Source organism: Lacerta agilis, chromosome 9 (assembly GCF_009819535.1).
Source record: "Lacerta agilis isolate rLacAgi1 chromosome 9, rLacAgi1.pri, whole genome shotgun sequence".
Classification (NCBI taxonomy): Eukaryota; Metazoa; Chordata; class Lepidosauria; order Squamata; family Lacertidae; genus Lacerta; species Lacerta agilis.
In genome coordinates, this window is record NC_046320.1 from 11,243,221 (window position 1) to 11,258,021 (window position 14,801).

Genomic DNA, 14,801 nt, shown 5'->3' on the forward strand with positions numbered 1-14,801 from the left:
GCTGTCTAGGCAGCTCCCAAAGCAAATTCAACCATTAAAATGCATTGATAGACAGATGCTCCATGAATATGACTAAAGTCATCCAAGCTGATGGCCGTCACTGCATCTTATGGGAGCAAATTCCATAATTTAGCTATGGGCTACATGAAAAAGTAGTTCCACTCTCCTGAATCTTCCAACGTTCACTGGATGGCACCAAGAGTTCTAGTATCATAAGGTAGGGAGAAAAACTTCATTTCTATCATGATGAAATACTGCAATAGGATAAACTATATTTCCACTTACCTATTATAGCCCTTCAGTGAGAAGGCACCCTGAGGAGCTGCCGAAGTGCTACTCTTAAAGTAGTAAATACATCCCTTATGGATAATCACAAACCTCAGTGGCCCTGGACCAATATCAAGGACATGGAAAGAAGAGGGGGGGGGGAAAGGACTTAATGTATTATTAGATCACAAAAAATGTAGTTGCTTACATCAACACTGATGGATCTATAGCATTTCCAGATGCCTATCACAATGCTAGGGGATGCCAGCGGCCTTCCCCCTTCCCATCTGAAATACTCTCTACGTGGGGCAAAGTAGTATTTTATAAAAGTCAGTGAAGACACAATCCTGGCTCCTTGTGGATGGTTTTGCAAGCCGGATACCTGCCTCAGGAACACATGTTCCCTCTTCTCTCCTTTCCACCCTGGAAACTGCTTAAACAGGAATCTGGTTAGCATCAGATTCGGTGCAGAAGTAGCCATAAGGCCAAGTAGGGAAAGGAAGGCGACATTTGTGCCAGAAAAGGGACATGCTACTAACACATGTACCTGGTTTGCAAACCCTATTTTGCAGGGAGCTAGTGTTACATCTGCACCACACTTCATTGGCTGATGACTCAACCACATTCTACACAGCTGCAACAAAAGCACAGCAATAGGATGTGGGGGTGAGTGTACATTTAGTGCACTAAAAACAGATAGTGAAATAAGGCATGCCAATAAAATTAAATCTAGTCCACTTTGACCTAGTGCAGAGATAGCCTCCATACAAATATAAGCATATACTTTATCACAGCTTGGAATGAAAGCATTTGAGGTTGGCACATCCTTATTTTCTAACTTACATTTTAAGAGCTGGAACTGAGTTCCTCCTTTTTTGTGCAGGTATCCTGACTTGGTAACACCTCCAGGCATTGTCAGTAGGTTCTGTGCTCCAATAGCTTTCATTGGGACAGGCCACAACGTCTCTTCTGAAGTCATTGTTCTGAAATTTACAAAATGATCACATTAGAGATATCACTTCATTAACATACACCAACACAAATTTACATGTAATGCATTATCTACTTTGATACAGCCTACCAACAATGATCTATGCTCTGGAAACAGAAAGAGTGATCTAGCTTAGACTGCTGCAATGTGTTGTAGGTCTGCCTTTGAAGACTGCCTGAAAACTGTGTTAGTTCCATATAAAGACAGCACACCAGTAACTGGGATTGAGTACTGAGAACCATTTTGCCAGTGCAGGTACTTAAAAGCGCCACTGAATTCTGGTTTATTTCCAAGCATAGTTCAGAGTGCTGATGCTTACAAGATGCTACAGAATACTGTTAACAAAGGGCCTAATAAACTTCCCACCATAGTGATAAAGAATATTCCCCGCCCCATCCCAATATAGAGACTAAAACTGTAGACATTACCAAAGAACAAGTCTCCCTGAATGAAGTGCTTAAAGGTAAAGGTAAAGGACCCCTGACAGTTAAGTCCAGTCGTGGACAACTCTGGGGTTGCAGTGCTCATCTCACTTTACTGGCAGAGGGAGCCGGCGTTTGTCCACAGACAGCTTCTGGGTCATGAGGCCAGCATGACTAAGCCGCTTCTGGTGAAACCAGAGCAGTGCATGGAAACGCCGTTTACCTTCCCACCTATTTATCTACTTGCACTCTGATGTGTTTCTAGGTTGGCAGGAGCAGGGATCAAGCAACGGGAGCTCACCCCGTCCCAGGGATTTGAACTGGTGACCTTCTGATCGGCAAGCCCTAGGCTCTATGGTTTAGACCACAGCGCCACCCGCATCCCTTGAATGAAGTGCTTACTTCTGAGTAAACATGCATAGGATTCAGCAGCAAAAGGGAAGTTTCGAGAACAGTGATGGGGTGGAGGGGGAAGCAAAGATGGCAAACCAAAAGCAAGGGAGGGAATTCCTTCCTGTGGACCCGGCACCAAAAGCCAGCATTCATTCTCACCAAGCAGTGGGGGCAGGGATTGCCTAAAACAAACCATAATCTCCTTCACTCACCCTCCTCATACTGCACAGTCAGTACACGCCCTGCTCCTTTTTGTTTTGGTTTCTGGTACACTTTCAATCAAAGGGGTAGCCCACTAGTCGTAGCTTACAGCAGAAACAAACAAAAGTCCAGTAGCACTTTAAAGGCTAGGAAATGTATTACTGCATAAGCTTTTATGGATTATCAAGAATGGTGCATCTGACGAAGGTGACTGTAACCCAAGGTACCTTAATCATAATAAATCTGTTTTCCATAAGTGGAAGTTTATGGGGAGGCCCTGTAAAAAAGTCCTGAGTGGCACCTTTAAGGCTAACCAATTCAGGCCATGAGGCTGTACATAGTTATCATGGAGCAATTCCCGTGGAATTCATTGTGGCCTGCTTCTGAGTAATGTACAGTTATTGTATGAACAGAAACAGTAGAATCTCACACCCTCCAGCCTTTCTCCAATGAAAACAGAGGCATCCAATCTGTGGCAGATTTGACCTCTTCTGAACCAAAGCAGGACACTTTTCAGTTAACTTAGGTGTAAATTTGCAAAGCTTAACGTTCCACAATATCTTTGCAAGACAGGAGAGGGGGGAGAAAACCTGAATGACTTCACCACGCTCCCATGACCTCCATCAGGCCCAGCTACCTGGGAATAAGCCCCACTTAATTCAATAAGAGTTACTTCTGGGTAGACAATGTTTAAGTGTGTGCCACATATCGAAAACCATGACAACATGGCACTCATCTTGATTTTTTTTTAAAAAAATATATTTTTATTTATTTATTTTTTTGCTTTCAGTGGGTTTATTGTTCCAGTTGCAGATGTGTGCTTTCCAGCTGGTGAGCGGCACACAAATTCTTCTGCTGGTAGCAGAGAACATGCTTGGTGTCAAAACGAATCAGAAATTCCAGGAAGTTTGCAGTCTATTAAAAAAACACACGACAAAGCAGAAAGTCCCAGTTTATTTATGTACTTCGGAAAGACACACAACTGACCAGAGCTGAAAAAAGGAACTTGAAATGCACACAGTATTTCCAAATGCAGTCTTCATTGCTTCTCTGCCCTTGCGTGACTCTGTATGATCTCTTTTAACAAGACACAATTATGATCTAATCAGTCTGCTCTGCAATAGTTCCATCTAGTGCCATCTTAAGACTGAAAGCTAGCTGCATACAAGGGTTTAATGCATGGGTGTAGCCAAGGGGAGGTGTAGCCAGGAGGGGCAGGGGGCACCTGCCCCCTCCCCAGATCAAGTAAAACAATAGAAATACCGTACTTAACCAACTGACCAATCACATCGGTTCTGCCCGCTCTAACAAAAGCCCTGCCCTCCCCCAACAAAAATCCTGGGGTTGGCAAGGTTTACCTCGCCTGGGCCGATTCACTCCAGCGGAGATCCCTCTATCTGCACAGACACAATTTCCGGCGCCGTGGAAGTGAGTCCCCGTGCTACACCGGTTTAGCGCAGCGCACGGGTACTCGCTGAGCAGGCGGCTTGGTTTGGGGGTGGCTCGTGGGGCAGTTAAATGACCCCCGTGGGCCACTTGTGGCCCATGGGCCTTAAGTTGCCGACCCCTGGTTTAATGCTATACCCTGTTAGAAATATTATTTCCCCTATTTCTTTTATCATCCTGGTTGAGAAAGAAAAAAAACCTGCAACTCTGAAGCTCAGTATTATGAACACTGATTGCTCTTCAGCAACTCTTTCATAAAAAATAAAAAAGAATTATTAGGTTTCCAATAATAAGTAAATACAGAAGCAGAGTAAGTTATCTGTTGAATTAAGGATGCTAATGCAATTTCATTTCACTGTTATACTTCCCCCACTGAACAAACAAACAAAGCATGCCTGCAACTTTCACAGGGGTTATGTTCTGGGGATTGTGTCTAAAGCCAAAATCGTGTACGCATTGGATTTATTGGCGGGGGGGGGGATTGCCAAAGTCATTTTTCCTGGGCACCCACCCCATTTATTTATTTATTTATTTATTTATTTATTTTCCAAGCATGTAAAGCTGAATGCACACAAGTAGTTGGAAAGCCCCTCCCTATGAATTAAAGTAAGTAAGAAAAGGGAACCATACACACATAAAACTGTATCCACCACCAGCTAATCTACACTGTGAGTTAATTTCTCTTCTAGAGCTAACAGCCACTCTATGATATGAATGCTCAATCAAGATTTTCTCTAATACTGTACAGTACTCTTTTCAATTATTTATTTAAGGCATTTATATACCTATTAATCATTAGCATTTCCCACGATGCACAATTTCCATACTCATTGCCATCAAGAACTTAATGATCTCTATGAGGCACTTGATTGTTACTGACTCTGAAAATACTGAGAAGTGCTAAAACTGGATCTTAAATATGTGGACAAAACATTCTCTCTAAAAGAAAGAGCAAAGAGCAAAGAGACTTGATTTGCAGAAAATCAGTGCAGGTTATTATAAATAAAATATCCCTCATTCCCTAGCTGAAGATGAGCCTAAACAACTCTCACCATACCTGGCCAATTGGCCATGTTGACTGGGGACTAATGGGAGCTGATATTCAAAACATCTCTGCTGGGCACCAGGTTGAGGGAAGCTATTCTAGGCTATAGAATCACAAGGTTGGAAGGGGCTTCAAGGCCAATCTAGTCTGAATCCCGACCAATGCAAGTAATTTGCTGGTACTGCATCCACCTCAGAGGTTTTTAAGTACAGGCTGCATGACCACCTAACAAACAAAAAGTTCACAACTTTCCAGGGCACTCTGTCTCACTGTCAAACTGCTCATACACACATGAAGATTTTTCTAATATTTAGTCAAAATTTGCTCTCCTGACATTTGAACCAGTTCCTTTGAAATGAGGTACGGAGGAGACTGTTGTGCGCTTATTATATATGGTTTATTTACACATATACAACCTGAGCCTACAGTGGAGGGGCTTGCAGCATTAACTCCTATCACCACAGCTTTGGATTCAAACAGACATCAAACGCTGCTCTCTGACTCAGACAGAGAGAAGAATTCTAACAGCAGATTAAAATTAAAAGGTGAAAAACAAAACCATAAAATAGGCAGATATAATGAGTACAGTTGCACAATGCCTTAAAATGACAAAGTCCACGTAAAGACTACCAGGGTTATCAGATTAGCAAGAACATTTCCAACTATTGACATTATTGACATTATGCTATTGACACAGCAGTTGCCTGGGTCCTCTTTCCCTCTCTTTGTAGAGCAGTGTTTTTCAACCACTGTTCCGCGGCACACTAGTGTGCTGCGAGATGTTGCCTGGTGTGCCGTGGGAAAAATTTGTTTATTTGATTCCTATTCAAGAGGATTACTTTATATATACTCAATATAGGCACAGAGTTAAAAATTTTAACATTTTCTAATGGTGGTGTGCCTCGTGATTTTTTTCATGAAACAAGTGTGCCTTTGCCCAAAAAAGGTTGAAAAACACTGTTGTAGAGGGAGGGATTTGCTTGCCTCTACTCTTGTTCTCTAAGAATTCTGAAAACTTGAAAGCTTCAGTTCCTTGAGTAATTGTCAAGCCCTGGATTCATTTACAGAGGCTGCTAGCTGCTCCCATACTGCTTTACCCAACTTGGATTGCGGCACTCTCCCTTGTCAATTTGCTATATTTTTGCCAGGTAGAACACAGTTATCCTCGTGGGAGAAAACTGAGGCAAAGTAGAAGTTATTATTCATTATGTTATTCATTACATTTCTACCCCACCCTTGATCCCAAAAGAGCCCAGGGCGGAAAATGCACCTTGTGTCACATTTCTCTAGCAAAGCTACTATTTCCTTGTTCTTTCTCTTGCTTTGAACACAGTAAAAAAAAAAAAATCAGTCTTCTTATGAGCATCTCTCACACACCAAGCCTCATTCTATGCCTTAGCCCCCCTGACACTCACTTGTTTCTTTGTCTGTATATTATATATAACATGGTGTCCTATGAAAATGTTTCTCATTGATGTCTACTACTCAGTGAAAGTATATAATCATTTCTTGGTGCTGTTCTACATGAGCCAGCCCCTCCCCACCCAGTTCTTCTTGCTCTTTCACCATCTGCCACAGTCAGAATACATCCACAATTTAATCTGCAAGCTCTAGCTTTCTCGTAATGATCTAACAAAGGAACTATTCGCCCAACAACTAGCAATTAAAGCCCTCAAGTAAAACCTCCATGAATAGACCAGAAACCCTTATCAAAAGGCTGTATTATCTCCAGGAACATTTCTAGCAAAAAAGTTGGCCCAGTGTTGCTCAGTATTTGAAATTAAAAAATCTATTTTAGAATAATCAATTCATATGTAGTGTCTCATGTATTATTTATTATAGTCTCAAGGATCTGTACCATATAAAGATTCACTAGTTTAACCCAACAACAAACTCTTTCTCCACATCCACATGGAAAGTTTATACAATGAAAATGCTATGGCACTCCAGTTTATGACCAAAATGGCAGCTTAACAGCAGACACCAAAGAGAAATAGAGTGCTATTTTCATGCCACCCTTTGCCCAACGTTATGAAAATTATATCACCTATCCATCTATAATCTGGGGCTGTATTTTGTAAAAGCTGGAACACTGATTCCAATCTACAGCGCTCATAGTTTAAGTCTTAATGCAGTGGCAGTTGGTGCTTCCAAAATGTGTGGGGCTTGTCCAAGTCACACTTATCCTGCCAAGCTATCCAACCCCTCAGTCTCATCCACACAAAGTTCCTCTTAGGAGTCAGGAGACTGCAGTTGCTCTCATGCTCTGCTTGTAAGCTTCCTAGAGACATTTAAGTGATTGCTGCTAAAATGGTGGACTAAGATGGAGACAGGCAACTTGTCTAAGTTAGTACAAAGCAGAGCTAAGGCCTGAGCACCAAACACCAAACACCTTTACTTTTTATTTGCTACACCACCACAGAATGCTGTGCTCTGAATTGCTTCTCTTTCCTTCAGCACCCCCACCCCGGCTTTCCATGGTTCTGGAAGCAAGAGGAGAGGGAATGAATGTAACTTTATAAAACACTGCACATGTTATTTCTCCTCACATCTTATAGAAGTGAATTCACAAGATGTGGCAATGACCACTATATTAATGGCTTTAAAGAGGATCAGACAAATTCATAAGAGTGTCAATGAACAGCTATTATCATTTACACTTTCATGTGGTATTTCAATTTCACTGCAAATGCTTTATTTTGTGCAAGTCTGTGTTCTGTTGTGTCATCCACTGGTGCGAAAATATATCCAGTTTGAATTACAGTATATGTGTTATATTTTACAGGTATGAATTTTTTTACATAGCACACAATAGACATGCATATCTCATATTAATTCAATATTTCCCTGCATGCTCCCTTTCAAAGTTAATGAATTTTCAGAAAGTAGCCCTGTTACTCTTTTTCGGGGAAAACAGCAAAGAGCCTTCTGACACCTTAAAGACACAGCTAACGAAGTGGTTAATTGCTCACCACAAAGCCATTTATGACTGTAAACCTAATCTACTTCCAGGTAAGTGGGGATACAACTGCAGCCATTCTCACTATCTTGAATTCACAGTTCACTATAAATTTGTCATCCTAGCTCACTTCCCTCACTTGGGCATCAGGGTTGGTCAAGTTTAGTTATGTCAAGAAAACTGCAAGGAAGGGGAGGAAAGAAATTTTAGATTTAATTCTACTTTTTTAAAAAGTATTTTGTTGTTGTTTAGTCATTTAGTCGTGTCCGACTCTTCATGACCCCAGGGACCAGAGCACGCCAGGCACTCCTGTCTTCCACTGCCTCCCACAGTTTGGTCAGACTCATGTTGGTAGCTTCCAGAAAAGTATACGGTGGTCAAATAAAGGTAAGGTAAAGGGACCCCTGACCATTAGGTCCAGTCATGTCTGACTCTGGGGTTGTGGCGCTCATCTCGCGTTACTGGCCGAGGGAGCCGGCGTACAGCTTCTGGGTCATGTGGCCAGCATGACTAAGCCGCTTCTGGCGAACCAGAGTAGCACACTGAAATGCTGTTTACCTTCCCGCTGGAGTGGTACCTATTTATCTACTTGCACTTTGACGTGCTTTCGAACTGCTAGGTTGGCAGGAGCTGGGACTGAGCAACGGGAGCTCACCCTGTCGCAGGGATTCGAACCGCCGACCTTCTGATCAGCAAGCCCTAGGATCTGTGGTTTAACCCACAGCGCCACCCGTGTCCCTACAGTGGTCAAATATGGGTATTCAAATCAGGGTGGTTCTCCCCACGCCAATAAAGAGGCTAGGACTTTAATGGAGGATTGCAAATAAAATCCACAGATATTGAGAGATTATTCTTCTCCCTGTAATAATGAGTGGTCAATTCCATTGGTTTATAAAATTCACAATAGGAGGAAGATTAAGGCTGAAATCCTAACCCCCTTTACCTTGGAGTAAGCCTCACTAAATTCAATAGTTCCAGTTACAGGTGGGTAGCCGTGTTGGTCTGCCATAGTCGAAACAAAATAGGAAACAAAATAGGAAATTCTTTCCAGTAGCACCTTAGAGACCAACTGAGTTTGTTCTTGGTATGAGCTTTCGTGTGCATGCACACTTCTTCAGATACACTGAAACAGAAGTCACCAGATCCTTAAATATAGTGAGGGAGTGGGGAGGGGTATTACTAAATTCAATAGATTAGCTTCTGAAAAGACAGAAGACTGCAGTCTTTGTTCATACAGACTGCCTTTAGCAGCCAACACCGCCTCAGAAATAAGAAAAGCAAAGAGGCACCTGTATACATCATTGACTTTCTCACATTTTGGAAACCCTTCACTCAGCCAAAAACAAATGCCTTGTGATATTTACCTCCACATGCATTCTATTTTAAAGCACAGGTAAATGAAGCAGCTAACGCCCAGCCATATCCCGCCATGGTTCTAAATCTCTATTGTGCTTCATGATACAGTAATAGTGTTAGGAAACATCAAGTAAAGCAACAAGCCAAAAATTACAATATTAATTACATAAAATATTCACTTAAAACAGTGCAGATGAATGAATGTGGATTCCATTCACTTCAAGGAAGTACATTCCTGAGCACTGACCAAACAAGCAAACAGGGAATTTCTGTATCTGCATCCGTATTGATGACTCCAATGAATTTTGAACTGATTCAGCAAATATCTTATACATAAAAGCCCAATTACAATTTCCTGTAATAAAAAAATTTTCTTTTTACATATTCACCTTCTCCAGATTCCTTGAAAATTAATTTTCTGGCAGAATTCAATTCTTACCAGATTCCTTCTTCCAAAAACTCTTACCTCCAAACTATTTCTGCCCAAATTACATTTTTCTTCACCTCTAGGAAAATACTGGTTTCCCCCCCCCTCACCTCGCTCACGCCAGTTCCCACTTCAATGAAGCACAATCCTATTATGCCTGTAGTCACATACACCTCAATTTTTCAAAACAGATATGGCAACAGGCAACAGTTATCCAAACAGCAGCCTTCCATCAGAATATACTAGCTCATTCACATTTCACACAATCCCGCATCCATGTTTATAGACTGTGCAAGTACTAGTAGGTATGTTATTCTGCTTTCAACCACAAAGACACGCCGGAAGCAAAACCTTTTACATGGTGGTTCACTGGTGCCAATGCTGGGTTGGAGTCTTAAAGCTCCTCTGCATTTATTTATTCATTTGCTACTGTTGGAAAAGCAGTGCAAACACATTCACTCAGCAAGTATGCCTTGTTCAGGATTGCCTCACACTGATCTGTTCGTGGAAGAGACTGTCATAAGTAAGTTCCTTATGCATCTCTCACTATTTAGATGTAGCATAATCTAATACTACTGAGTGGCTCTATAAATATATCAGGAAGCAGGGGTGACAAAGGGCACACCTGCTTAGGACCCCAGGCTACTCAAGTCATCTTTTATCAAGTAATTAAGTCACAGGAAGTTTTTAATGTTTGACATTTTATTTTATTTTTTATATTTTGCTGGAAGCAGCCCAGAGTGGCTGGGGAAATTCAGCCAGGTGGGTGGGGTATAAATACTACTACTACTACTAATAATAATAATAATAGTTACAGGTAGGTAGCCGTGTTCTTCTGCCATAGTAAAAATAAAATTTAAAATTTAAAAAAATCCTTCCAGTAGCACCTTAGAGACCAACTAAGGTGCTACTGGACTAAGGTGCTACTGGACATTTGTTATTGGTATGAGCTTTCATGTGCATGCACACTTCTTCAGATACACTGAAACAGAAGTCACCAGACCCTTATATATAGTGAGAGAGTGGGGAGGGGTATTACTCAGAAGGATGGTGGGAATGGGTGATTGGCTGATCGGTGTGGAAAATCTGTTAACGACTGTTAATGACTGCAATTGGTATTATATAAGGGTCTGGTGACTTCTTCTTTTTTTTTTAAATAAGAATTTATTGGCATTTTCATAACAAAACATAAACCCACACCCACACCTACATATATAAATCAAATACAAACACAAATACAATTCTTCTTGTTTACACACTTAAGAAAATATTCTAGTTCCAAATCTTGACAATTGACTTCCCCCACCCTCTCTCCTTCGGTTTTATATCCATATTCTACTTTAATAACTTCCTTTCTCTAAAAATTTTATTCACTTAATAAAATTCAAACCTTAAACAACAATCTTAATAACAATTCTTTGGATCTTAACAAATTATTCTTATATTAAATCTATTCTTCTTCCCTTAAACTGCTGCTAATATCAAAAAATTTCAAAATATCCCTTTTCTTATTAAAAGTTAAAATAAAGCTTAATGTCTTAACCCTCCGATTTCAGATTACCATAACAGAGCATTTATATTTTATACTTGATAGAGTTCACCCTATCCCCCCTCTATCCAATGTCCTTCTCCATCTTTCACCGGAACCGCTCCTCAGATTGTCCTCTTTTCTTATACGCCCGCAGAACCAGACACAGAACCAGACACCGTCCCCAACAGTCCTTGCATCGAGCATCAGGATACACTGTTCATCTTCTCTCGGCTTCTCCCATTCAATGCTGCATTCTTCTATTTGTAAGAGTCTGGTGACTTCTGTTTCAGTGTTATCTGAAGAAGTGTGCATGCACACGAAAGCTCATACCAAGAACAATCTTAGTTGGTCTCTAAGGTGCTACTGGAAGGATTTTATTTATTTATTTTGTTTTTAATAATAATAATAATACATATGGCTGTACTGGATGAGGGGTTGCATACCAGCAATGTCAGAGCCAAAACATACAGACTTCACACTACAAAAGGGACTTCCTTTCTTTGCTTCCTCACTGTGTGCTGGAAAAGGGAAAAGCCTTTCTCAGCACAACCAAAGGAAATGCAGCAAACTGGAGATGCAGGAAGAGGAGAGCACTATCACATTGCATTTACTCCCTGTTTCCAACCAAGCTCTTGGTACTACACAGCTCCACTGGCTCTACGGTACTTCTCAGCTGCCAAAAGCTCACCAGTCAAGACATTCATTGGAGGGGATGGAACAGAGGCCGGTGGCAAGACAGAGAGCCAGAATGGGGTATGGCCTGCAGACAGGTTGGGAGACCTAATTTCCGCTTTTAAAAAGGTATCTAGGGATAGGACTCTGACAGGGACTTCAAAGACATTCCTCAGATGTGCTATTCTATGTACAGAATTTGAGAGCTGTAAAGAACAAATTCTTTTTCATATTTTAGGCTATATAGGTTGCAATAGTCATATTGTAATGACTTGACAAATCCAGGTCTGAGAAAGGCGGCTTTCTTCAAAACTAGACTCTAAATTGCCTACCAACTGCCCTCGCAAGCACCTTATGCCCAAATGGCAAATTTTAGACTAGCCAATATTTGCTCAAGTCATCTTGGTTTAATGCTCTTCTTCACCAGGAAGGGACTGAGCAACAAAACAGCAGCCACATATCCAACCCTAAAAAGCAGCATTGCTATCCTACTGACCAGGGTGGGTTGGCTTTCCAGAGCTAGGTGCCACCAGCCAACAAGACGTCTCCAAGTCCTTGCCTGCTTCTCCAGGCAAAACCAAGAGAAGCAACCGCAACTATTAGAGGCCATGGGGACAACCAATGCAGACTTTGCTTGGTTTTCAGGTTACTGGTGACAAGATTGCTAATTCTCAGCTTTCAGAGCAAGGCTACATACTAATGGAAATATTTCCTGTTCTTTGATTTGTAAGCCCAAGCAAGAGGAGGCTTCTCCTTGCTATCACCCCAAGTCTCAGGAAAGTAAGAACCCAGTGCTCTACAGCAGGGCCGTCTCATCCATAGAGGCTAGTGGCGCGGTGCGCCAGAGCGCCGGACCCCTCAGGGGCGCCCCGCGAGCCTGTCGGCATACTGGGCGCCCCCCTCCCCAACCCGCCCCCGCCCCCACGGGCGGGCTGGTGGCCGGGCGCTCGCACGCCGGCAGCGCAGCCACTACCGCCCATGCCGCTCCCAGGCAGGCTGCGAGCTGGCCGCCCTCGCCTCCCATCCCGGGAACACTAGAAGGGCACAGAGCCCCGCGCCGCTCCAGCGCCACGCCCCTCATCCGCTGCTCGCCCGCCACCAGGGAGAAGGCAGGAGGAGGCGATCGGTGGCGGCGAGCCGAGCGCGCAGTGATCAGCCTTCCCTCCCTCCCTCTGTCCGCCCCTCTTCAGCTGGTGTGCGCGCCCTGCCTGGGAGGTGGGCGTGATCCCCGGCGGCCGCCCCTCCTCTCAGCACCGCAATTGGTCGTCGGGGCGCTTCTCCAGCCTGCTGCTTCCCGGGCAGCCAGGAAGGAGCCTGAGGGGTCCCGGGCTAGGCACGACGATCCCCAGCAGCCGCCGCTCCTTTGAGCGCTTCTCCAGCCTGCCGCTGCACAGGACTGGAGTAGGGCGTGGGGCGGCGGGAAGGAACCCGAGGGGTCCTGAGTGGGGCACGATCCCTGGTGGCCACCGCTCCTCTGAGCGCTTCTCCAGCCTGCTGCTGGAGCACTTTTGCTTTTTATTTTGGAATCCCACCCAGCTCCATCAAAAAAGGGGGGACCGGTTTGTTTTAGACGCTTACCAAGGTCCCCTGCTGCACGTACACACGCACACACACACACCCCATGCTTGTTTTCCCCGAGTTTGTGGCAGAACTGGAGAGTTGGAAGTGACCCCACGGTGTCATCCAGCCCAACCCCGCGCAATTAAACGGGTGGCGTTCCACATTTTGTCCTGCAGCTTGCCCAGATGGTGGATCCTCTGGCCCCTTCCTGGCCCCCGAAAAACACTGCTTTTATTCTTGGGTGCTTAGAAGGGGTTTCTTGCGCCTTTGGGGGGGCTCCCAGTCCCAGCCGCCCTGCGCGCTTCCAGGTGCATTGGGGGTGCTGGAGAGGAGCAGGTATATTTGGGGTGCTCCCCCACCCCCGGAGGCTCCGGCTGGTTGGAGGGAGGGAGGGAGTTAGGGAGGCGGTACAGGGCACTGTTTGCCAAAGGATGGGGGGCGTGGGGGGCGCCGGACAGATCCCTGCACCACGGCGCCAGATAGGCTTAAGACGGCCCTGCTCTACAGCAAAGTCATAAGCAAGAGGACAAGTTCTCTAAGCAGGTTTCCAGTCATGATGAGGATGCTGAAGCTGTCGGGAATCCAGTACAGACCCTGCAGCAGTATGTTAAGGTACTCCCTACCGGAGATCCATTTTCTTTTGTACCAGAGACAAGCCATCAAATACTGCCCCATGTCAAGAACACAGCAGTAGCTTAAATGTCAAGCTTATGTACAGATGCCCAACAAGATCAAACCACATTTCTTCAAACTGAAGACGATGAATGCTTCTTTTGGAATACAGTATATATATATTTTTAAAAATCACAAAAGTTGAGCTATCAATGTAATTTATTTTTATTTATTTATTTCATAAAATTTATCTACCGCAGTTGCAGGGCGTTTGATTTTCGTCTACCTCAAGCTGTTTGAGAAGCTGCTGTTAGGTTTGTGCGCGGCGGACACCCGCACTAGGAGATCTCCCCGCTGCAGTCGGTCCCTCGGCCTTCTTTCTGGCAGAGCTGGCCTTATCAGCTCACACAAGCGGAAGAAACTTCGCCGAGCCAAGAGAGACCGAGGAGGAGCCGTTCCCCATGTGTGAGGAGACGCCTTCAAGCGGCCATGGCGCGCAGCTCAAGGGCGCCGCGTCCACCAGGCTCTCCCGCCCGCCCGGAGCTCGGCGTCCGTCCCGTGCTCGCTTCCACGCGGGGCCTGCCGGGCTCGCACCTGGGAAACGCCGCCGAGGGAGAGGCGGCCTGAGCACCTGCCGCCAGCGCAGCCAACCCCCGTAGCCGCTGAGCAGCAGCAGCGCTTGCCGCCGGTCCCGAGCCTCCAGGGGCGTCTCCGCAGGGCAAAGGCCGCTCGCCGCCTTCCTTACCTGCGCGCATAGCGCGAGTCTCGTCAAGGGCGCTTCTTCCCGCCGCGGCGCCGGGAGCCCCCCGGAGCCGCCATCCTCGCCGCCTTCGCCTTCCCGCCCGGGTCCTCCTCACGCGCGGACTTGCGCCTCCCTCGCAGCGCCCGGCGGCCCCGGCTCCTCCTCTCCGCGGCCAGG

The 14,801-nt window shown here is 44.8% G+C and overlaps 1 protein-coding gene across 2 annotated transcripts in view; it reads right to left on the minus strand.

Moving 5' to 3' along the window:
• The window catches only part of SH3BP2 (SH3 domain binding protein 2), a 28,264-nt gene extending 13,549 nt beyond the window's left edge, over window positions 1-14,715 (minus strand). Inside the window, exons 1-3 of one of the 2 annotated variants that reach the window (XM_033160418.1) lie at window positions 14,628-14,715; window positions 1,111-1,250; window positions 286-388 (exon numbers count right to left, since the gene is read on the minus strand). In XM_033160418.1, coding sequence (XP_033016309.1) covers window positions 286-388; window positions 1,111-1,246 — 239 coding nt within the window. In that variant the 5' untranslated portion in view covers window positions 1,247-1,250; window positions 14,628-14,715. Of the gene's footprint in view, window positions 1-285; window positions 389-1,110; window positions 1,251-14,137; window positions 14,161-14,627 lie in introns of those variants that run through there. The other variant, XM_033160419.1, reaches the window with a different exon arrangement.
• Between the last annotated feature and the right edge of the window lie 86 nt (window positions 14,716-14,801).